This window comes from Colobus angolensis, unplaced genomic scaffold, assembly GCF_000951035.1.
Source record: "Colobus angolensis palliatus isolate OR3802 unplaced genomic scaffold, Cang.pa_1.0 Scaffold380, whole genome shotgun sequence".
NCBI lineage: Eukaryota > Metazoa > Chordata > Mammalia > Primates > Cercopithecidae > Colobus > Colobus angolensis.
This window is the reverse complement of record NW_012117155.1, coordinates 1,576,911-1,601,912: the sequence shown is the minus strand read 5'-3', so window position 1 is coordinate 1,601,912 and position 25,002 is coordinate 1,576,911. Positions and strand designations below refer to the sequence as shown.

Here is a 25,002-nt window from a genome sequence, read left to right as displayed (position 1 = left end):
ACAATCTCAGCTCACTGCAAGCTCCAACTCCTGGGTTCACGCCATTCTCCTACCTCAGCCTCCCGAGTAGCTGGGACTACAGGCGCCTGCCACCATGCCTGGCTAATTTTGTTTTTGTATTTTTAGTAGAGATGGGCTTCATTGTGTTAGCCAGGATGGTCTTGATCTCCTGACCTTGTGATCTGCCTGCCTTGGCCTCCCAAAATGCTGGGATTATAGGCGTGAGCCACCGCACCCAGCTGTTTTTTTAATAGAGACAAGGTTTCACCATGTTGACCAGGCTGGTCTCAAACTCCTGACCTCAAGTGATCCACCCGCCTCAGCCTCCCAAAGTGCTGGGATTACAGGCCCCAACTCACCAAGTTCTGTTATAGGTAAAGTCTGTGGGATCACATGGTGATGAATGAATAAGTTGGTTTCCTCCAGGGTTAATGGTGGAAACTGAGGCATACTGGAGCTACAGGTGCTGTGTGGTCCTGGGTTACTCAGGGGGACAGAGCCCTAACTTCATCCCAGCTCTTTTCCTGTGGCCTCATAGAATATTGAGACACTGGCAAAAACAAGCCATATAGATTTTTTTTTGGTGATCCTTGTGTTCAGTGGCGTTTCATTAATTATGAGGATTGGTTAAAATCAACCCTTTTAGTTAAGACCCTTTAAGTAATCTGAAGATGAGTGAGAAACTGACATAATGAGAGACTCACAGGAATTAAGATCAAGGGAGCAGCAAATTCCTGTGTCCTTATCTCATCGCTTGTTTGGATAGAGTTGGTGTCAGAGCACCTGCATTGGACCGTCTTATCCTGGTCATCCCCCAGGCTTTTATAATAAAATGTGTATTGGTTGAATGCACATGTGATATCTCTGTACTCATGTTACTCTTTTTGATAACCGTACTCATGTTACTCTTTTTTTGAAGCCTCAGTAGGTTATGATGAAGGAATTACCCATTTAGGGAATGTGGTTGTTGTGGCAGTTACCAGGATATTTGGATAATAGTAAGAGTTTGTTTTTGGAGTTTATTAGAGTGCATTTGGGAAAAATTTAAGGAATAAAGGATCTTTCAGAAAAGTGTTTATGATGGAAACTGAGGCACATGGGGGCTACATATTTTTAAAAGTATTTCTGGCTGGGCGCGGTGGCTCACGCCTGTAACCCCAGCACTTTAGGAGTCCGAGGCAGGTGGATCATGAGGTCAGGAGTTTGAGACCAGCCTGGCCAACATGGTGAAACCCTGTCTCTACTAAAAAAGACAAAAATTAGCTGAGCACGGTGGTGCACACCTGTAATCCCAGCTACTCAGGAGGCTGAGGCAGGAGAAGTGCTTGAACCCGGGAGGAGGAGGTTGCAGTGAGCTGAGATTGTGCCACTGCACTCCAGCCTGGGCAATAGAGTGAGACTCCATTTCAAAAAAAAAATTTTTTTTTCCCAACAAACAAGACTTTTATCTTCTCTTTCCTTGAAGGCATTCTGTGGAAAGAGTTACTACCCTGAACCACACTGCCCGTAAGAATCTGAAAGCTGTTGAACTTGTGAATAAATTCAGATTTAGAAGAGTGTTAGAAATAAAGGTGTTGTCACCAATTTACATTTTCTATGCAGTCACTTGAAGACCTTGAAGAAGAGATCCTTTGTAAATCAATTTCCCAAAGTGAACCGTTAGAGGAAGCTCTCTCATTTCTTCACCATCTATCACAAGGTACACAACATTGTCTAGAGAGGATGGACTTGGACATAAGCGAATGTCTGTTCATGGTTTTACAGATGACAGAGCGCCTTCACTCATGATCTTACTAAATCTTTATGGCAACCCTGTGGAATAGAGTCCCTCCATCCCTTAATCATTTTTTTGTATTGGGATGGAATTTGTTATCTGTATTTAACAAATGAAAACCTGAGCTTCTGACAGAGTTATTAGGTTGGCACGACAGTAATTGCGGTAGTTTGAGCTCCATGGCTTGAGGGCGAGTAGGTTTGGAACCCAGATCTGTTGGAGTCTTCATAAACTCCCTTCCCTTCCTCTCCCACCTCTTGCCCCAACACTGTGTTCTTTATTTACTGAATTTAGTGAAAGCTGACTCCTTCACTTAAAGGATTTATATGTATGGGGAGGTAAAGATATCAGCTCTGCAGGTACAGACATTGTGTGCATAATTCACTCGTTTAGATTTTAATGTTGATTATAATCAGTTGCTTATTGCTATAGATTGAGAATTGAGGTAGATTGCATGGCAGTTAGCCAATTCCACACATTTTTAGGGTTCTCCTAAAGTGTAGTTGATACTCTCAGAGTCTGTAGATACAAGGCCAGTTTCCAGGATAAGGTGGAGTTTGGACTGGACTGGAAGGAACCTGAGAGATGGAGTGCCAGGATAGTTATTTTGGTATCCAGTATGGGGAGCTTTTCTCAGCCAGCCCTAGTCTTGTGATAGGAAATTCTCTGCCCATATGTAAAGTCTTCATCTTACGATGGGGTTGTAAAACCAAAGGCCTGTATAACTCTGTGGATTGTGTATCTGGTAGTTTCTGGGGCTGTGTGCTGGCCCATTGCTAGATTAGGTAATTCCATCCTGCTGAACTCTAGTTGACCAAAAATTGCAAGACCCGGACACAGAGAGTCTTTTCCTTTGCAGTAAATGAATAAAAATATGTGAACATTTAAAACTGGCTGTACTTACTAAGTGGATAGATCAATTAATGCTAGTTAATACTGCATTCCCCTAAATAACCAGGAACTTGTGATTCATACCTATAGAAGTAATTAGAAGATGTTGTCTGCAAGACTCTGCTGCCTGTCAACTAGAACAGCATGCCTCTTGTGGAGCAGTTCAAGTAGCAGAAATTTTTTTCTTATGTTGAGTCAGAATATTCTTTGGAACTTCCCCACAGTGGATCTACATCCTTCCCATGTGACAGACAGCTCTTCAGAGATTGTTTAGTGTCTTAGGACACTAAGTGTGCAGTTATGAATCAGAAGAATCTTCCCATCTTTGGGCTGTGGGCTGAGGCTAAAAATGATAGAATTTAATAGGAATAAATATAAACTCCTGCTTTTAGCTCTGACACCAGTTGCACAAAAGACAGGATTCAGGGGCAACCTCTGAGGGCATGAGCTTAGAAGTTTAATGGAAAGCAAGTCCACCTCTGAGTGCCATTTATTGGGGGCCATAAAATGCATTCATGTGGTGGGCAGAGGGATGATGGTTTCTAGTCTGGAAGACAATTAGGATCCTGGGGGCTGCTCCTGTCATACCTAAATGGGTGTCTTAGGAGAGATTTGCTCCCCCGAAGGATGGGGTATACTCTCAAGGAATGGATGTGTAGATGTTAACCAGGAGATGGGTTTTCGCCTGCTAAATGGAAGAATTTCAACTTGTCAGTATGAAGTGGGGTAGTACTGAGAAGGTAATGCGTTCCCTGCTGTTGGTGTTGTTCAAGGGTAGACTGTGACCAGTTGAGTAGATTTTGAGGGGACTTCAAGCACTGAATGGGCGTAGTTGGTGTGTTTTGGTCTGGAGACTCTGAGGCTTACAGTTATATGAGAATGTTCTTTTTAGGCAGTCGAAGGTCCCTCAGTCCCTTCACCTATCCCCTGGATCCCATTCCCTGCCATCCTGACTGAGCACTGGGCATACCTATTATTTATCTTAAAGTGCGGCTCCTTGGAGTAAATTCATACTGCTGTGAACTGCCCAGAGCTGAAGGACTGGCCTGTGGTTTTGTACGTGTGTGTTGTTTTGGTCTGTTTTTGTCTTTTTGTTTGTTTTTTGGTGGGTAGGGTGGAGAGGAAGAAGGTGGGCTAGCCACTGCTCAAAGAATTCCTTCTTATTCTCATAATTTATCTAATAAACTACTTTGGAGCTAGAACAGACTCTAGAGTATAGTTCAGTTTGAATTTTATAAGACTCTTGGATCCTAACAAAAATGGTAATAGTTTGAATTCAAAAGGCCCACACTGCAGGCATCGTCAGGTTCATCCGGAGGTCAGTCACAAAATGCTTTCTTGTGGCATAATTTATACCTTCACATTTGGCAATTTTGAAAGTCCTGTGTAAATGTACATATGTTGGTAAGAGGTAGTAAATATTTTGCTGGCAAGTTCTTTTAATGATGGCTCAGTAGCAGCATTTAAAGGCAGACAACCAGAGGGTTTTGTGTGTGTGTGTGTGTGTGTGTGTGTGTTTTTAATCCAGATGCTGCCAAGTCTACAAAGCTGGAAGGGAAGAAGCCAAAAGTGCCCACTAGTTATAGTTATACCATTAATTGTATAATATTCATGTGCCTCAGAGTTTCTGCACCTAGCATCTGTTGATATACACAGGTCGGGGAGGACAGGGGCACAGGATACAGTTGGGAGAGAGCGGGGAAGAAGGACAGGTTGCTTGCTGTCAGGGAGTGGCCCTGGGACATGGAGAAGTCCCTAGTGCCAGGTGGGACCACCAGCACCTGCTTCCCTCCTGGGTGTCCATATGTAATACTGCCTGGACTTGATGGGGCGAGAAGGGGAGGAACTGTGACCACATGAAGCCCTCCCTACTCAGGCCCTCGGCCTCCTCTTTTCGATCAAGCCTTTCTCCTCCAATTTTGGAAGGCCTTTCATTGAATGATCCCGTGCCTTTTCAACAAAGGAATATTAATATGTTAGTATGCCGGACAGTAGGGAGTACTGGATTAGGTCATTTTCACATTGGTGTTATGCCAGTTTGACATTTGTTTGGAAAGCTTATCTCTTTATGACCATAGGTTATATGCATACTTTGAGGGGAATAAATCTTTGAGAGGTTTTTTTTTTGGTACTATAATCTTCAGTGCTACAGAAAAAGAAATGAAATACTCCCCCACAGTTTTCATGTGATCAGGTTTTCAGCATAGGCTACGACAGGGAGTGCTCCATGTCAATAGAGAATATTTCCATAGATGTGCTAGGCACTTGTGATAGATGTTGCAGGGAAGTCAGGACTGGGGACAGCTTGGTGCCTGCTTCAAGGTTACAGTCTAGGAGCTGAGAGAGGCAAAGTGGCCTGATTCTACATGGTAAAAGCCTCAGAGATAAATGACATAGGTCCAGATCAGTCGGCGTTGCTGTCTCAGTAGAATGAGTATGTGTGATACCAAAATAATCTTCCTCCTTCCCTCCTTGATCCTACCACCATCTTGCATCTTGATGATCTCATATTGGGATAGTGAAACTAACAGTTTCCAAGTTATAATTATATGCCAGTTGCCATGGTGAAGTGGACATTTTAAAAACTTTATTTTCTTATAAATAACTTGTTCTGCTTTGGAGATTTGATGATCATTTAGCATACTGCCCCTGGTAGATAGTGGGCACTCAGTAAATGGTTTTTGTATGAATCACTGCAAACTTGGAACTCTGAGTGAGTACTATTCTTCCGTATAAATTTCCTCTCGTCTGTGAAGATTATCCAGCTTCTGCCCACTGTTGCATTTCCGTGTGGGTGCTTAACATGATACTTAGATAATAAAGCCACTTGGATCTCAAAATTCCATGTTCTCCACTAGGAGTTCTCCAAGCAAAGCTGGTGACTGAACCAAAATCTCAGAAATCACCACTAAAGAACTTAACCATGTAACACAAAACTACCTGTACCCCCAAAACGACTGAAATAATAAAATGAAATTAAAAAAGCTGGTGACTGAAGAACTTGCACTAGAGTTAGCAAGAGCATTATGTTTGTGGTTACCACATCCTTAACACTGTTTTTTGTTTTCTCTTCTAGGTTTATTTTCTTGAAAAGGCTCCAGGCTTCGGCTTGGAAAATCCCACCGCCAAAATTGAGCCCAGCAGCTGGAGCGGCAGCGAGAGCCCTGCCGAAAACATGGAAAGGATGAGTGACTCTGCAGATAAGCCAATTGACAATGATGCAGAAGGGGTCTGGAGCCCTGACATTGAGCAAAGCTTTCAGGAGGCCCTGGCTATCTATCCGCCTTGTGGGAGGAGAAAAATCATCTTATCAGACGAAGGCAAAATGTATGGTAAGTGGCCTGGAACACTCCTTTGAAATACTTCAACCTGCTGTTGTGGTAGGGGATAGATTGTAGCTGGTCTTCCAGCAAGAGCCATTCATTGTGTGGGGTTGAATGATATTTGTAGAATTTTAGTGGGTCATCCAAAAGGACTAACTTTACCTCAACGAAAAAGGAGAGTCAATAAAGGACCTTTGGGAAATCACCCCCTGGGCTTTTCTTCTTCTTCTACATGTGTAGTGGCATTACGTCAGAAGCTCTAGGGGTCCAGGCAGGAACATAAATAGTTGCAGTGGCATGTACAGACACCAGATGGTGGGGAGGAGGTCTTTGGAACGCAGACCAGATCGCAAGGAAGCACTGCCGCTTACCTCTAGATAACTGATGCCACTAGGAATGGGAGCCTGGTGCTGCCGAATCCGTTGATTGCCCCCCAACCTCCTTGAAGAAGAGCCAGCATTCGAGATGCTTATATGAAGTCTACTCTTTTTAAAAAGCCAGCATTTTTTTAAAGCAACTCTGTACAGGCCAGAGAAAGCATGTGCATGGGCTTGATCAGCCTCTGAACCACCAATTTGCTGCTTTGCTGCCAGTTTACAGTTGAATGATCAGACAAGGCATTAGCACCCCTGTCACTCTTAACATCTCCCCTGCTTTGGGGGTTGCCTTGAAGGGCATTCTGAAGGAAACACCAAGAGTGCTCAGGAGAGAGAGACCTGTTGACTAGTTGGCTCGGGATGCCAAGGGCAGCAGTAAGGGTCCATCTGCTGGTCTGGGTCTTGCTTGCTGGGTTTGGACACTCCCTAACTTCCTTCCATAAATGCTTCCAGCTGCAGACCTGTACTTTTTGGCTGCTTACCTTTTGGGAAGCAGATGGCAGGTGTGGCTGCTTGAACATTCTGCTTGTCTAATTGAGTACGTTGAGTTGACAGAGTTCGCACTGTGGCTGAGTCTAAAAAGATGCAAACACAAATAACCTAAACTCAAAGAGAACTGGCTCAGTAGTCTACCTGAGGTTGTTAACTTATCATGGGAGTGATTATTTCTAAACAATTTGAAGTCTTTTTCATAATACGGTGTTGTACCTTTAATACTGCACTTCCACTATCAGGAGCTGTAGGAGACTGTGGCTTCAACTAGCACACACTGCTAAGGAGAAAGCAGATGGTGGTGCAGCTGCCACCAGCTGTGCCCCCACCCCGCCCTCCTCCTCTCCAACTTGGGTGATGTAATGGAAACAAGGAAAATTTTGCTTTCTGCAGCATTGAAGTCTTAGCCTGTCACACACAGGGGAGAAGGAGACCCAAGACTTCAGCATTTGTTTTATGTTCCCATAATATCCTTTGTAGCCAGGGAAGCCTCTTCGTAGCTGGTGAAATGCTACTATAGGAAGAGAGTTTCAGGGCCCTAGATTTTCTGTATATCTGGATCTTTCCTAGTCTCTTCTTCCTGAGCCTGGCTATTTGCTTTGTGGTCTTGTTTTCATACCTGAAAATGTAGCTCCTCCCTTTCTTTTTTTTTTTTAATTTAATTTTATTTTTGAGATGGAGTCTCGCTCTGTCGCCCAGGCTGGAGTGTAGTGGCCCGATCTCAGCTCACTGCAAGCTCCGACTCCCAGGTTCACGCCATCCTCCTGGCTCAGCCTCCCGAGTAGCTGGGACTACAGGTGCCCGCCACCTTGCCTGGCTAGTTTTTTTTTGTATTTTTTAGTAGAGACAGGGTTTCACCGTGTTCGCCAGAATGGTCTCGATCTCCTGACCTTGTGATCCACTCGTCTCGGCCTCCCAAAGTGCTGGGATTACAGGCTTGAGCCACCGCGCCCGGCCCGCTCCTCCCTTTCTTAAAGGCAGAGAAAAGCATTTGAATCTTTGAAGCTTCTTTGAAGATGAATTATTATGAGTAGTAAAGGGTAGCTTTGGGACCTTGTACAACTCTCATTTGCTTACCCAAAAATTGTTTCAATTTCAAACAAAGGCATAGTATTAGAAATCCCAGTGAGGCATGACTACTGTACTTCATTTCCCACAGGAAATACTGGGAAAGGTCCTGTCCTTTCAGGAATAAGGTTTTGGGGCTGAGAACCCCACGTTAACTTTCGTCAACTCCAGTTTTGTTTTGTTCTCTGTTGAGATTTTTACTTTATAGACAACAGCCCTGGTGGATTTAACCAATTTGCCTATAATTCAATTATAAAAATATTTTTATGTGAAAATAATTGTATAAGAGCTCTTGTTGGTAATTGGATCTCAGAGGCAGCAGGCTAGGAAGAACAAAGAGAAGCTTTGGATGCGAGTAGTTGTATCAACAGTGAACTTGAACATTTTACCCTTGGTCTTGGTTTCAGTTTTCTCCTGTGTAAAATAAGATGGTAAAGTAGTTGATGATGTCCATGGGTCCTTTGGACTCTTCCATTTTGTGATGCCATGGTTTTGTTTCTTGTCACTGAGCAAGACGGTCAGTTTTGACCCATGTGGTGCAGCTTGGGAGCCTAGCCTGTCTTGAGTACCCAGCATAACTTAAATTCTGAGTGCTTCCTGAGTGTGCATGGTTTTGATGTATGGATTCTTTTCTCCTTAACTCAGCAGCACATTTAGTGACTGTGTTGGTGGCTAACCTGATTTAAAATGGGACATTCCTTTTGAGCAAGCAGCATTAGGAAATTTAACTCATTTGGAAAGAACAGACTTGGTTGTGGGTTTTTCAGCAAGTGGAGTACACAGCCTGGGGGAGTGTGTATCCTAATTGGGGCTCAGAAGATGCATTGGCTGCACTGTGCTGCAGCCACCCCCACCTCCAGGCAGCTTTCTTGGGGAGGAAACATCCGCCCTGAACTCTGTCTCTCTGGTCGACACGAGGAGCTTTGCTTCTACTGCTACCTTAGAAGGGAACCATGGTGGTTAATGGGACTGTTGGTGGTGGAGACTGAACCCCTTAAGAGGAACTGCTTGGGAGCTGCCTCTGACCTACCTGTGACTTGGAGGATAAGAGAAAGTTGACTTGGGAGTCTCCACGGTGAGGCCCCAGCCACTCGAGGAATCATATGAGTAGTGTGGGACCAGAGTACTGTCCTGGTCTTTTGGCCTGTTCCCCATCTTACCATACATGAATTGGGACACAAACCAGACCAGGAGTCAGGGTTTCTTAAGGCCTTAAAGAATGTACTTTTTCTCTTAGGATTTTGAAAATGAAAGCATTTAAAACATTTTTGAATTCCGTGCAGTAAAATAAAAATGATTTAGTCTTTTAGTGAAATACCAAGTGTTTTTTACTTGAAGGGGTTATTCCAATATTTCAGAGCATTTGTAGAGTGTTTTGTGATGTCACTAATCCTGAGCCATTGGAGAAGCAAGGTCAGGTGATTTATTTTGGTAATGAAATTTCCTTCGTGGTTGGCAGTAGGGCAAATGCAGTCTTATAAAGGAGAAAAAAGGAAAACTCTCTTTATGATGAGGTTTTGGCCACTGGAAGAGATGGCTTCATTCGCTTTCTGCTAACTTAGTCTTTGGGGAGCTGAAACTTTATGTGTTTGGGCTCCATGTGGATAGGTGGCTTTTGCTGTGGGCACCCTTATGTGTAGGCAGTTGTTTTTATGGATTACTAGAAGGGATATGAGACGTCCTTTGACCTGGTTCCTAAGGGTGTGTGTGCTCCTTCTCTTGGGCTCTCTCTTTCTCTGTGCTTGTCTTTTTCATTTTTTTGTTTTTACATAGCTGTGTGTGTCTCTTTTCCTGGTAGATCATGGGAGAAGAGATAGCAAGAGGACAAGATGAGAGGGAAGTTCTTGATCAACAAACTTATCCAAAATTGGATTTCAGAGGAGCAGGCCGTAGTTTAAAACAAAACAAAATGAATAGCAAACCACAGGAACACCTGAATATGTTTCTTTTGCACTGAAAACCCCAGTCAGATATACCCCATAATCAAATAGGGCAGGGACAGGAACTAACCTTCACTTGTTGCTTGCTGTAGAGGCAGAGCAGTATAGCACTTAACAGTCTGGACTCTATAAATAATATGAATCCTGGCCCTGCACTTCTAGATATCAGGCTTTGATCAAGTTACCTTACTTCTCTGTCTCAATTTCCTCAACTGAAAAAGAGAATTACATAGATCTTACTGTGTAGGATTGTTAGAAGAATTAAATGAACTAATTGTTACCTGGAACACCACCACCCCCTGCAGTGTTTGAACTGTATCTAGCATATAGTGAGAGGTATGTAAGTGCTTGTGAACTGAAAACAAAGAAGTGCTCTCTGCCAAGCACTGTGCTAAAGGCTTCACATACAATTCTGTCTAATGCTCTTAACAATGCTTTGAAGCTGGTATTATCCTCACTGTATAGACAGGAAGCTGAGTCTGAGAGGGATAAAGTGGCTTGCACGTGGCCAATGTAGATGGTGTAGCTAGCAGGTTTCAAATTCAGGGCTGTCTGACTCTACATCTTGGACTCTTTCTACTGAGCTTTTGTTCCTTCCTTGGTAGAGACAGTTATACATAAATCCAGTCAATCAGTATTGAGCACCAGGGCAGATGTATTCCAGCCCTGTGCTAGGGGTTGTCAGTGATACTGTGGTGAACCAGACAGATATGGTCCCTTCCCTCATGGAGCTATCTCAAGTTCATTTGCAGGAAACTGACCTGAGGTCAGGACTGTGTGCCAAAGCTTTCTGAGAAGTCTGAGAGCCCTTTGAAGATGGTCACCTTCCACTTAGCCTTTTGAAGCCTATTCTTGGCTACCAAGGTCCAGGGCACCTGGCCTGATGCTGGCAGGAAGAAATCATCTCAAATAACATAGCAGAGAGGATCCCAGATCACAAGGCTGGCCTCGGTAGTGGCCAGGAGGATGTCTGGAAGGTTCTAGTGCCCTAGGATTCTACAAGCAGTCTAGGCAGAGCTGTTGATTCCACACATCTTCCTGGCTACTATTGACTTTCTCCTTTTGCAAGCAGATGTCTTCAGGATCCTTGCTTAGGTCAGCTTCAAGGAAGGACCCTTTCTTACTGGGATACCAGGACTACTGGTCAGCCCCAGAGACCTAAATTGTGAGGACCAGTGAAGATGAGGGGGAGGGTGTCTCTAATCAGTCCTCCCCCACTGCTGACCTGTGCCCTGCCCACCAGGATAGCATAGGACTTAGAATTTCTTCTTTCTTTACCTCATAGGAGCAGAAGTCAGAAGAGGAAAGGGGGCTTTTTAAATGAGGTAGTGGCAGAACTGACAAGGGGATGTCAGAATGAGAGTACATACAAGCAAGTGAGAGTAGGTCTTGATTAGTACAGCAAAGAGACTGAAATCTGTGGTCACTACACTCCTCTGGATGCAGAGGACTGGTCAAAAAATTGCAGAATGATCCTTTTACAAGATATTATGTTCTCACAACAGCTCTTTGAGGATCAGGGAGGTAGGCTTTGTCAGTGGAGACCCCAGAGCCCTGGTGTGGAAATGGCCATAGACTCTCAGCTCTGGAGGGTCTCCAGGCCTTGGCAAAGTGTTCTTCTCAGTGCTCCATCTGAATATCGTGTGGCATCTTTGATTTCCTCTTTCGGACCTCTGATTCAGGGTGTTATTTCAAGTTAATTGGTTACAAGTGTGAAACAAACAGCTATGTGGTGGAACAGGCTAGAAGCTCCCAAAGCCGGGACCCCACCGATCACAGGATGTATTTCAAGGCCTGGAATATAGAAGGTGTCAGTAATGTTTGCTGAATAAATACTTATGGGAGATGAATTATAGTTCAAACAGAGAATGTAGGTGATTAAGCCTGTAAGCCCTGAGGGCCTCTCCTATGGGAGGAACTGGCTAGAAAGAGAAAAAGAAGGAAAAAAAAGAGGAAGATGTTTATTTAATGATCTTAGATTGAGAAAGAAGAACCCCTGTTTATTGTGTTGGCAAATGTTAGGTGAAGAGATAGAAAGGATTTCTGCACAAAATATGGACAGTAGCAGAGCAAGGGTTAATTCTGGAATGCTCAGAACAGATAGAGTAATGGGGAATTTTTGAAATAGTTTGGTTCCTGTGAGAATAGCAGGACCAGCGTCATCAGCATTTTGATTGGGAAGCTTAATGTGTAGGGGGTAAGCAAAGGTGTATGCACAAGGTGTGAGCTCTTGTGCAATCCGGGTACAAAATAGCTAATTAACGATGGCTCAAGAATTGGTCATAAAGGAGGTAGAAAGAAAAGAATGTGAAAGTATTACCAAGTTATGCTTTCCAACAGCTTTGCTGTGGCAGTGATGAGCCCTGGGATTCAGGAAGATGTGGATTTATAAATCATTTATTGAGGGCCTGCAGTGTGCTTTGAGTGTGGTGGGGACAACAGGCAGAAAATAACTTAAAAAGCTGACTTTTGTAAGCAGTTAATGTACCAGGCACTTTCCCATTGTTATAGGATGTGCTATCTTGATTATTCCTCAAAAACAACCCAATAATATAGTACTGTAATTATGCCCATTTTGCTGCTGAGGAAAGTGAGGTCCAGCAAGGTCAAGTTATTTGCTTGAGGTCACATAGTAAATAAGCTGTGGAGCTGATGTTGACGACCAAGCCAGTCAATACAAATGGCTCTAGTATTGATATGGAAGGAAGTATATTCTGTACTAGAGATATGCCCGGTGGAGCAGCACAAAGTGTGGTTATTTATGATGGGGGAATGCACTTGTATATGTTTGAGAATGAAAGAGAGCATGAGACAGACTTAGCTAACTTTGAACTTTGGGAAAAAAATCATGAAGTGGTTTTTAAACTTATTTTGGATTATAGATCCCTTGGAGAATCTGTAGAAAGCTATGGACCCTTTCCCCCAGAAAAATCACGTATTTGTATGTAGTTTCAGGACTGTTGCATATAACTTCAGGCAAGTTCTGGAGACAGGTTCAGACTTGCCCTTGTTGGGAAATGGAGATGGGAAGGGCATTCTGGCTGAAGGAACATGCAATAAAGGCATGGAGGCCTGGAAGAGCACAGCCCTGATGTGCTTAGAAATGAAAATATCTCCTGAGAGAGGAGTACAGGAGCCAGCGTTGTGTCGTTTTGGTTCCGAGTGCCACGCCCAGGTGCCTGGCACTCATCCTGGGGGCATATGGAAGCCATTACATTTTTTTCAGGAGAGATGACATGTCTCAGCCTGTGTTTGACAAAACGAGGTCTGAAGGTGTGAAGACAAGTTAGATGGATATTACAGTAGTCCGATAGGAGAGCATGAGGCCTGCACTAGAATGCAGGCAGTGCTGGTGGGAGGAAGGAGTTTCAGAGATAAAACCAACAGAACTGGCTGATGGGATGCGATTTGTGAAAAAGAAGGAGGAGTTTGATTTCAGGTTCCACTTCTGGGTCATGGGGAGGATGGTGGTACTGTTAAGTGAGATGGGGAGTGGAGGCAGGAGAAGCAGGTTTGTAGAGAGGAGAGGAATGAGGAGTTAAGTTTTGTCATATGCTTGATGTACTGGGTGACCATTCAGATGGAGATGATCTGTAAGGAGTTGGAAATTCCTGCTTAGAGCTCAGTCAGATTGAAGTTGCAGGGTTAGTTTGGAGTCTCATCATCAGAGAAGTGATGTGATAATGGCCTGTGATGCCCAGGCTCACAATTTATCAAGGGCAAAACTGGCACGGATTTTAAATGGAATGTCTGTAGCACTGGGAGAGTAAAGTGATTGCCTTTTTCAGAAAAGGGAAGACAGATTAGTGGTTCCCAAGCCTCACTATCAACAGAAACACTCAAAGAGCTTAAAAGACAAAACAACTACTGACTAAGAATATCTGGGAGTATGGCCTGGGAAACTGTATTTCTAAATGCTCCCTGGGTCATTTGGGTTATCAGCCAGGTTTGAGAGCCGCTGGGCTAGCTGCAGTCTGGGTCCAAGAAGACAGGCCCACATTTTTAGAGATGATAAAAGAAACAAGTGAGCAGAGAATGAGGCTAACATTTGAAGCAGTCCTTATGAGGTTTTGGTGCAGGAAATGAATGAGGCTAGTTTCATTCTTCAGTTTATGTTACCTTTCTACAGAGAGGGAACATTACCATGACCCGGTCTTCAGAGAGTTTGACCATACACGGAAGGAGACATGATATCTTGAAGGGCAGAACAAATTAAGAGAAGACTTATTCTAGGACAAGGGAGACGCTTGGCCATTGGTTAGTTGGGGAGAAGAATTTATGAGTTGAGGATGTTTTTGATAGAGCAAAACCCAGAAGAGACTTTAAAGGGAAAGGACCCTCTTTTCCTTTGATGCAGAATGGAAGAGGATGGTGGGAGGGCCGAGAGGGGGCCTCATTGCTTTTCTCAGATGAACGTTATTGTGGGCTTTTGAAAAGTAGAGCAAATGTAGTACAGATGTTATCATTGACAGACAGGGATGAGTAAAAAAACTACTCAGGAGTGAAAGGCCCAAGAGAAGTTGGAGAGTGTTACTTTCTTTTTTTATTTAAAATTTTTACTGAGATATTGTAGATTCACATGCAATTATGAGAAATAATACATGAAGGGATCCTTCATGCATGTTGCCCATTTCTCCCCAATATGGTTATATTTTGCAAAACTGGAGTGTAATGTCACAACAAGTGGTATATTGGCATCAATACAACCCAGTGGTATGACTCAGATTTTCCCAGTTTTACTTGAACTCGTTTGTATGTGTGTACTAAGTTGTATACACTACTTGTGTGTTAGTCTTGTGCGGGTTTATATCTCCATCACCACAATCAGAATACAGAACAGCTCCAACACCACAGGACCCAGGTTGCCCTTCTCCCTAACTGCTGGCAGCCACTGATATGTCCTGTTTCTAAAATTTTGTCATTTCAAGCATGTTATATAAATGGAATTAGACTACATGAACCTCTTGGGATTGGCTTTTTTTCAACTCAGCTTAATTCCCTGGAGATTCATCCAGGTTGTGTGTATCAAGTTTGTTCCTTTTTATCATTGAGTAGTATTCTGTGGTGTGTATGTACCACAGTTTATGTAACCATTCTGCTGTTCAAGGGCATCTGGGCTGATTCCAGTGTTTGGGCATTTCAAATCCACTATGAACATACACATATAGGTCTTTGTCTGAAACTAAGTTTTCACTTACATGGGATAAATGGTCACGAGGGTAATTTACTGGCTCATATGGTATTTGTACATTTAGTATTTTTTTTCTTTTAAACTACCCAAGTGTTTTCCAGAGTAGCTGTACCACTTTACATTCTCACCTGCAATCTAATTTCTCTGCATCCTCACCAGCATTTGGTGTCATCACCATTGTTTATTTTCATTGTGATAGGTGTGTATCGATATCTCATGTGGTTTTAATTTGCATTTCCTTAAAGACTAACGATGTTGAACATCTTTTCATATGCTTATTTGCCATCCGTATATCCTCTTCAGTGAGATGTCTGTTCATGTCTTTTGTTCATTTTCTAATTGGAGGGTTTATGTTTTTACTGTTGTGTTTTTGGAATTCTTTTTTCTAAATACAACTCCCTTTTTTGGATATGGGGTTTGCAAAGATTTTCTCCTGATCCTGTAGCGTATCTTTTCATGTTGTTCACATGGGCCAAGCAAAAGAACTTTTAGCATAGCAAAACTTTTAATAGCGAAAGTTTTAATTTTGATGAGGTCTTGTTTATTAGTTTTTCCTTTTGTGAGTCGTGCTTTTGGTGTTGAGTCTGAGAACTCATTGCCTAGCCCTAGGTCCTGAACATTTTCTCCTGTGTCTTGTTCTAGGAGTTTTATAGTTGCGTGTTTTAAATGTAGGTCTATGATGCATATTACTTGTGAGGGAACAATTGGCATGATTATGTAATTTTTTTCTTTACAAGAAGATTATTGGGTTTATTCATATTTTGACAGTTGTTATGGCTTGGTCGTAGGAATCTTAAGTTGGGAAAGGGGCAAAATGAAGCTGGAGGGGCTGGTTGGCCATGGGGCATGCTGTTCAGAGGCCCTGCTGCATGTGGGAGAGGAGACAGGACAGGAGGCTCTGGGCATGCGTGGGAGAGGCAGCACTAAGATTAGAGATGGAGAGATTTCAGGGGATGAGTTTCAAGGTGTGACCACAAATATGGTCAACAGATGTGAATGTGGGCGATGGGCATGTGAGAGAGGAAGCAAGGCACTGTGAGGCTCATCCACAGTGAGTTGATTAATCACTTAGATGCTGGACTTCACAGTGGTAAAGCGTGAATTTTTAAAGAAGGTACCAAAGTAAACCAGATGCTGAGGGATTTCTTTGAGGAGTACATGGCCCCGTGGATATGAATGGAAAGATGTTGATAGAGTATAAATGGTATCTATCTAGTAAAAAGCAGAGAGCAGAATAGTGGGACAGGAGGAACATCAAAGTCAGAAGAAAATGTCAACATTTCTACCATCTTCCTCCCAAATTCTTTGGTTGGTCCAAAACTATACCTATTTGTGATGTATAGTTATAGTTATATGGGCCAGCCGTACAAGCTCTTTGAGCCTTGTTGCATCACCAATAGAATGGGGCCAGTAAGTCAGCATGTTTCTTTCTACCTCTCAACAGTGTTGAGAGAAAATGTAATTATGTATGAAGAAGTTCTTTGAATTCTTTTTTTTTTTTTTTTTTTTTTGAGGCGGAGTCTCGCTCTGTCGCCCGGACTGGAGTGCAGTGGCCGGATCTCAGCTCACTGCAAGCTCCGCCTCCCGGGTTTATGCCATTCTCCTGCCTCAGCCTCCCGTGTAGCTGGGACTACAGGCGCCTACCACCTCGCCCGGCTAGTTTTTGTATTTTTTTAGTAGAGACGGGGTTTCACCGTGTTAGCCAGGATGGTCTCGATCTCCTGACCTCGTGATCCGCCCGTCTCGGCCTCCCAAAGTGCTGGGATTACAGGCTTGAGCCACCGCGCCCGGCCTGAATTCTTAAAATTAATGGTTTAATTAATTTAAACAGAAAACCAAATATTGCATGTTCTCACTTGTAAGAGGGAGCTAAATAAGGAGAATACATGAACACAGACACATAGAGGAGAGCAGTAGACATGGGGCCTGATGGAGGGTGGAAGGAGGGAGAGGATTGGGAAAAATAATGAATGGGTACCGGGCTTAATACCTGGGCAACAAAATAATCTGTGCAACAAACTTCCATGACGCGATTTTACCCATATAACAAAGCTGCACATGTACCCCAAACTTAAAAGTCAAAAAAAAAAAAAGGAAGTTACATTATATTTTCAAAAAAATTAATGCTTTTAGAAGTTAAGCCTGTTCAGGACTTGTTGGAAAAGTAGGAAAGAGCACATTGGAACCATCAAGGCAGAGTTAAGCATCCCTAGCTCAGTTAGAGGGCTGTTTGGTTAAGGGAGAAATTGAGCTGAGCCCTCCTTTCTTAGGGTTTCTGCCGAAGAACGGGGGGATGGGGAGCTCCAGGGCAGACTTTCAGAGATCACAGCCACAAATGATGGAAGGGACCAAAGGGAGCCTGTCGCTAGGCAGAGGTTCATCAGGCCTCCCTCATAGTGGCCCTCTGCAGCATCAGAGGGAAGTAGAGAGTGGGTGGACATTTGTGTTCTTAGCAGCACAGGCCTGGATTCAACGCTGTTTCTCTGTTCTCCTCTCCACCAGACCCCCACCTCCAGAGCTTCAGTTTCTCACTCATCTGCTGCTGTGGCCTTCCATTTTACGTGAAAACGTGTTTCTGATTTTTTATTGTTGTTATCTATTTTATCCCATTCCAGCGATAGTATGTGTTTAAAGTGGTCTTTTTAAAATAAATGATCATTATTGGTGGTGATGTTCTGTTGGTCTCTCAGTAAAGGTGCTATTTTAGAGACTGTTCAACACGATAAATTTAAATATAGAAGCGTGTTCTTGGGGAGGATCCTAGAAAAAAATCTGGAGGAATTTACAGGCTACTAATAGTGGTTGCCACAGGGAGATGGGATTATAGGAGACTCGGTTTCTATTATGTTTCTGTATTAATGGGATTTTTTCAATCACAAACATATGTTACTTTTGGAACCAGAAGAAAAAAGATAATTGTGTCAAGTTTATTTTTTCCTCTGGTTCTGAGTAAAGGATATTCATTAAAGAAAAATGTGGAAAATAGCAAGAGTTAGAAAGCAAACCATATTGCCTGGGTCCACTGTGGTATGGTGTTTACTGGGGGGTTCACTCAGGGGAGTCACGGTGGGGTCACAGTGGGCAGGGAGGTGTGCAGGGGTGTTTGGAGAGCATCTCTCCCTTCCACTTGTTGGGTGACTGAGGTGTCGAGCTCAGGGGACAGGTGGTCAGAGACGGAGGAGGGGAACAGGACATTTTTACTATAGGTTTTAGGACATCAGTCCAGAACTTCAACAGGTGCCCTGACCACTTGGGTGTGTCAGTCAGCTGGTGCAGCTCAGAGACGCATAATTCCAACATTCATGTATTATGGTAAGATGGTGATGGGAGAGAGAGAGGAAAACGTCCACATCCATTCTTCGAATGTCTATAGGCTCACACCACAAATAGAATTAACAGGATCTGCATCTCTGCTGAGTATTTTTCATTCCCACAAATAGAATGAACAGGATCCACATCTCTGCTGAGTATTTTTCATTCAGCTTGTACATGAGAGTAGATGTGGTTTATTCCTGGAGGGTTGGGGGCTTCTCTCTGCCAGTAATGTTTTTGATGGCCATGTTTATCCTTTGTAATAGATTCCTCGCAAGTAATCTTGTATTTGTACTGCCATTGGACAGAGATGGGTAGATTTTAGAGAACAAAAACACTCTGGGTACTTTACAGTGTGCTACAGATTCTCATTTGATTATAATTATTAAAATTATATTTCATCACGAATGTGTTTGATTGGCTTGATATTGATCTGCTATGCATACCCTGCAGATTATTCTGCCCACCTACCTTCCCTTTCCTCACATGTTTCAGTTCCAGCTAAATAATAAAATCAAATTGGTTCTTCAAAGCCCATTTGGATATTATTATTATTATTATTATTATTATTTTTGAGATGGAGTTTTGCTCTTGTTGTCCAGGCTGGAGTGCAATGGCACCATCTCACTGCAATGTCCGCCTCCCGGGTTCAAGTGATTCTTCTACCTCAGCCTCCCCAGTAGCTGGGATTACAGGCATGCACCACCATGCTCGGCTAATTTTGTATTTTAGTAGCGATTGGGTTTCACCATGTTGGCCAGGCTCGTGTCGAAATCCCGACCTCAGGTGATCCTCCTACCTTGGCAAAGTACTGGGATTACAGGCATGAACCACCGCACCCAGCCTTATTATTATTTTTTTTTAAGTTTGTTATTGTATCAATATACTCTCCTCTCCCTTTTAGCCTTTTAGAACACAGTCTTAAAGGTGTGATAGTAAAACCTGCTGCCCTGGACATTTAATTTATTAAAAAAATTTTTTTTCTTTATTGCATTGTAGTCCCCACCCCCTGTTCCCCCCCGCCCCCCAGGCAGTGAAATTGGTAATTAACCAAAAATTTCCATAGGGCTTTGTTCCTTTTGCAAAAGCCAGAGGAACTTTTAGGCTACCCAAAAGAGAATGCTTTGGGGGAAATATAATTTATCACCCCAAAGCTTCACAGCTTCTGGGGTAATATTTAGCATGTTAATAAGCTGAGTTTTTTCGGCTATTTACAAAGTTCCCAATTGCTCACTCTATGCCTACCCTCTTCCCTGGATCTGCCTCTGTGCTCTGTGACTTGCCTGATATTTTGTTGAGATGGGCTTTGGCAACTGTCTCTTAGATGAATGGTTCTATTACAAACACAGTAGCTTCCATGACAGCTTAGAAGAGATTGTTGTTTATGACTGCTTTTATTGAGAGAGGTTTGGTGTACGTTATTGTCCTGATAAAGACATTTGTACCTATAAAGTAGCCACAGCCTTAAACATATTTGATTGTCAGTAAAATATTGGGGATGATGACATGCCAGATGTGAGGTATCGGATTGCATGTTTATTCAACTGTTATTGCAATCTCTGTACTAAGTTGTGCCCTTGTAATTTCTGTCTCACAGCAACACACAAAATGCAGTGGTGATATGATCCTGATTATGAAAGATGCTATTTAGGTTACTTGGGTGGTAAACCATGTGTATTAGGAAGCATTCTCTCAGTCCCCATATGTCCTTAGACAGCAACCACAAACAGTTGTTAGGTGAAGGGAATTGTCAAGTGGGTTGAACACATGCGTTGTGATAGGGACCTTTTGAAATGTATGAATCTTAGTAAGGCCTGGACTGACCAGAGCAGGTGATGTGACAGGGACTCAAAATAATAATAATGAATATTTATCCTTGCAATGAATTTTTGCGATAATGAATATTTATGCTTGCAATGTGCTAGGTACTGTTCTGAACACTTAGCATTAACCCATTTAAACCTTCTAACAAGTCTTATGAATAGCTACTATTATTCTCACATTACAGATGAGGAAACCAAGGCCTAGAGAGGTTTAGTAAGTTGCCCAGGGTCAGATTCTCATTTGATTGTAATCATTAATTATATTTAATCATGAAAGTACTTGTTAAGAGCTCAGGCTCTAGGGTTCATATCCTGGCTCCAGTCCTGGATGTTCTCCCTGCTGCCTAGCTAGGGTGGAAGAGAGTTTTGGTTCCAGGTAGACAGTAGAAAAGAAAAAATGGACTTTCCTGGTGTCTGGGATACCATTCATCCTGTTTTTTGCTCGGTAAACTCCTACTGGTCATTAAAAAAGCACTCCATCCTCTCTGAAGCCTTCCTTAATCTCCACAGACAGAGCTGATTTTTCCCTCTCTTATGTTTCCGTAGCACATGACTTTTAACTGTCCATTAAAGGCCTCGTCAGACTCCTTTTTTAAAACTGTGGTAAGTACTGTCAGGGTCTCTTTCTGTGGGTCTGTACTCACTGAGCACTCTTCAAGAGCCAGTGCTGCTCAGCCTCCACTATGGTCCCTGGCACACAGTAGGCCCTGAAAAAAATGTTTGAATTAGTGAAAGTTGTTGGTAATAAAATTCCATCTTGTGCCTCTCAAAAGTTTTCTTTCCTACATTCTTGGCATTTTTATGACATTTACAACATCCTAATGAAGAAACAAGGGCAAGAATTTTGATTTCATAAATAAGAAACTGAAGCACAAAGACCAGGATGTTTTCTGTTAGATTGTTTTATCTTGAGAAACCACCTGGTGAAACAAAACTTAGGAGAATTAACTCATTTACAAGACCCCACTCCCCTATTTACACTTTTCCATTGTAACCATTTTTATCTTACACCTGAGATGCTGTGAACTAGAGTAATTTATTCACAGTAGTGAAGCAAAATCCTAGAAAGTTAGTCCTTGACCATTTCTTTTCCCTGGTATATACTGGACATAATATGTTTGTAAGCCTATTTGAGATGTTTCTAAGTGGTAGGGGTGTGTGTGTGTAAATGTTACTTTTTTCAGATTGACTGTGGGTTTAGTTTTAGTTGTCTGAAAATCACTTCCACCACTGATTATTCTAAGATGACATTGTTGATCTTGAGTGATACAGTTACTGGGAGCAATGAACTAAGTAAGTTCTCACTGTAGAGTTCAGCAGGGTGTTGAGTTAGGGTGAGTTTCCAGGATACAAAATCTGGTTAGCTCATTGGCTGATCTATAAGGGGCTTATTGGCCTATGGGAGTAAGTTCTTCATTGGTGAGAAAGGGCCCAGGGTTGGGAGTAAGGGTTGTTGGTGTTTAAATCCTGACTTTGCCATTTCACTGGCTGTGTAACCATGACTAATATTCCTAAACCTCTATGTCCTCATCTGGTCAAGGGGACCAATATTGGCACCATATCTCACAACTTCAGTGTGAAGATTAAATTAGGTAATACATTAAAATGCTTAGAATACCCAGTTCATTCTTTGAGAACAGTGTTATTGTGACAGCAAAATCAGACAAAGATATCATAAGAAAATAACTAATATCTCTTATGAATATAGATGTAAAACTCCTCCACAAAATATGAACCCATTCAGCAACATATAAAAAGAGGTTAATAGTGACCAAGTGGGATTTATCCCAGGAATGCAAGGTCGATTTGCCATCCGAAAATCAATGTAATACACCGTATCAATAGAATGAAGAAAAAAACCACATTTTTATCTCAACAGATACAGTAAAAGGATTTCACACAATCCTTCATGATGTGAATAATAAGCAAAGTAGCATTAGAAGAGGGCCTCTCACCTGCTAAAGGGCATTTATGAAAAATAGAAGCAAATATATGTAATAGTAAAAGACTGAATGCTTTCCTTCTAAGATCAGGAGCGTGACAAGGATGTCTGCTTTTACTCCTTCCATTCAATATTATTCTGGAGTAAGAGCAATTGGACAAGGAAATGAAATAAAAATTACTCAGATTGTGAAGGGAGAAGTCAAACTATCTCTATTCAATCTTATATATACTTTAAAAAGTAAAACACAACACTATTAAAGTTCATAAACAATTGTAGTAAGGTTTCTGGATACAAGATAAATACATAAAAATATAAAACTCAATTGTAAATTGTTTCTTTTTTTTTTTTTTGAGACGGAGTTTCACTCTTGTCACCTAGGCTGGACTGCAATGGTGCAATCTCGGCTCACTACAACCTCCGCCTCCCAGGTTCAAGCGATTCTCCTGGCTCAGCCTCTCGAGTAGCTGGGATTACAGGCACCTGCCACCATGCCCGGCTAATTTTTGCATTTTTAGTAGAGACGTGGTTTCGCCACATTGGCCAGACTGGTCTCGAACTCCTGACCTCAGGTAATCCGCCTGCCTCAGCCTCCCAAAGTGTGATTACCCGTGTGAGATTACAGGTGGGGATTACAGGTGTGAGCCACTGCACCTGGCCACTCAATTGTATTTTCATACTTAACAACAAACAACCTGAAAATGAAATAAAGCAATTTTATTCATCATAGTATGAAAAAGAACAACATACACAGGAATAAATATAACAAAAGAGCTATACATTTACCTCCAAAACTACAAAATATTGTTTAAATAAATTAAATAACTAAATAAATTGAAAGACATTCTATGTTCATGGGTTGGAAGACAACATTGCTAAGACAGCAGTACCTACAAATTGATCTACAGATTCAGTGAAATCCTTATCAGAATCCCAGAATCCCATGACTTCTTTGACAAATTGATTGTAAAATTCATATGGAAATTCAGGACCCAGAATAGCCAAAACAATCTTGAAAAAGAAGAAAAAACGTTGATGGACTCACACTTTGTGATTTCAAAACTTGCTACAGAGCTACAGTCTGAATCAAGACAGTGTGGTATTGGGATAAATTAGACATATACATCAATGGAGTAGAATCACAAGTCCAGAAATAAACCCTTACATTTATTGTCAGTTGATTTTCAACAGATGTACCAAGACAATTCAGTAGAAATTAATAGACTTTGCAACAAATGATGCTGAGACATGCAAAGAGTGAAGTCAGATCCCTTCCTCACATATTATATATCATAATGAACTAGAAAATGATCATAGATGTAAAAGCTATGGTTATGAAACTCTAAAAGGAAATATAGGAATGAGTCTTTCTGACTTTGGATTAGGCGAAGCCTTAGATGTGACAACAAAAGTATAAGTAATAAAGTAAGAATAGAGAAATTGGTACTTCATGAAAATTAAAAAACTTTCCTGCTTCAAAGGATATCATCAAGGAAATGAAAAGGCAACCCAGAGAACAGGAGAAAATTTTTTCAAATCGTAAATCTAGTAAGCAACTGGTATCTAGAATATATAAAGGACTTTTGCCATTAATAAAAAGATAACTATCCAATTAAAGAAGGGACAGAGGATCTGACTAGACCTTTCCTTAAAGAAGACGTACATTGTAAAACACATCAAAGATGCTCAAAACCATTAGCTAGCAGGGAAATGCAAATTAAAACTACACTGTGATATCCTTTATATCTCTTAGGATGGCTATCACTGAAAAAAAAAAAAAAAGACAATAACAAGTGTTAGGGAGAATGTAGAGAAATGGGAACCCCCATAGGTCACTGGTAGAGATTATAAAGATGGCATAGCCACTCTGGAAACAGTCTGGTAGTTCTTTAAGAGGCTCAGCATAGAGTTATTATATGACCCAAAAGAAATGAAAGCAGATGTCCGTACAAACATTTGTACATTAGGTTAGGTGTGTTGGCTCCCAGCACTTTGAGAGGTGTAGGTGGGTAGATCATGTGGGTCTAGGAGTTTGAATCCAGCCTGGGCAACATGGTGAAACCCCATCTCTACAAAAAAAAAAAAAAAAAAAAAAAAAAAGCCAAGCGTGGTGGTGCACACCTGTAGTCCCAGCTATTCAGGTGGCTGAGGTGGGAGGATCACCTGAGCCCCGGCGGTGGAGGTTGCAGTAAGCAGTGATCTCTCCACTGTACTTCAGCCTATCTCAGAAAACAAAACAAGCTTGTATATGGGTATTTATAGCAGCATTATTTCTAATAATCAGAAAGTGGAAATAACCCAAATGTTTATCAGCTGATGACTGCATAAATAAAATGTGGTAATACCTATACAATGGAATCTTATTTGGCAGTAAAAAGGAATGAAGTCTTAATACATACCACAATATGGATGACACTTGAAAACATTGTGCTAAATGAAAGAAGATTGATGAAAGACCACATATTGTATGATTTCATTTATACACGGAATCATATGAAATGCCCGGAATAGGTCAATCTACAGAAACAGGAAGCAGATTGGTGGTTACCCCAGACTGGAGAATCTGAGAGAAAATAGGGAGTAACTGCTAATGGGTATGGAGTTCTTTCTGGGGAGATTAAGATGTTCTAAAACTAGTTATGGTAATGCTCACACAACTCTGTGAATGTACTAAAAACTATTGAATTGTACACTTAAAATGGGTGAGCTGTATGAAATATGAATGACATCAAAATAAAGCTAGTATCTGTATATGCTTAGCATCATGCCTGGCCTTGATAAATTGGGTGGCAAATGTTAGCTACCATTGTAATAATAACTCTCTGACTTCATGTGCAGAGCACTTTCATAGTAGCAAAGATGGAAAGAG

General features: G+C 41.9%; 1 protein-coding gene across 2 annotated transcripts in view; it reads left to right on the top strand.

Annotated features, from left to right (window-relative positions):
- Window positions 1–25,002, top strand: part of TEAD1 (TEA domain family member 1 (SV40 transcriptional enhancer factor)) — a 270,625-nt gene that overhangs the window by 84,423 nt on the left and 161,200 nt on the right. For both annotated transcript variants that reach the window (XM_011954266.1, XM_011954267.1), the window contains exon 2: window positions 5,742–5,997. In XM_011954266.1, the coding sequence (XP_011809656.1) occupies window positions 5,841–5,997 (157 nt within the window). In that variant the 5' untranslated portion in view covers window positions 5,742–5,840. The remainder of the gene's footprint in view (window positions 1–5,741; window positions 5,998–25,002) is intronic.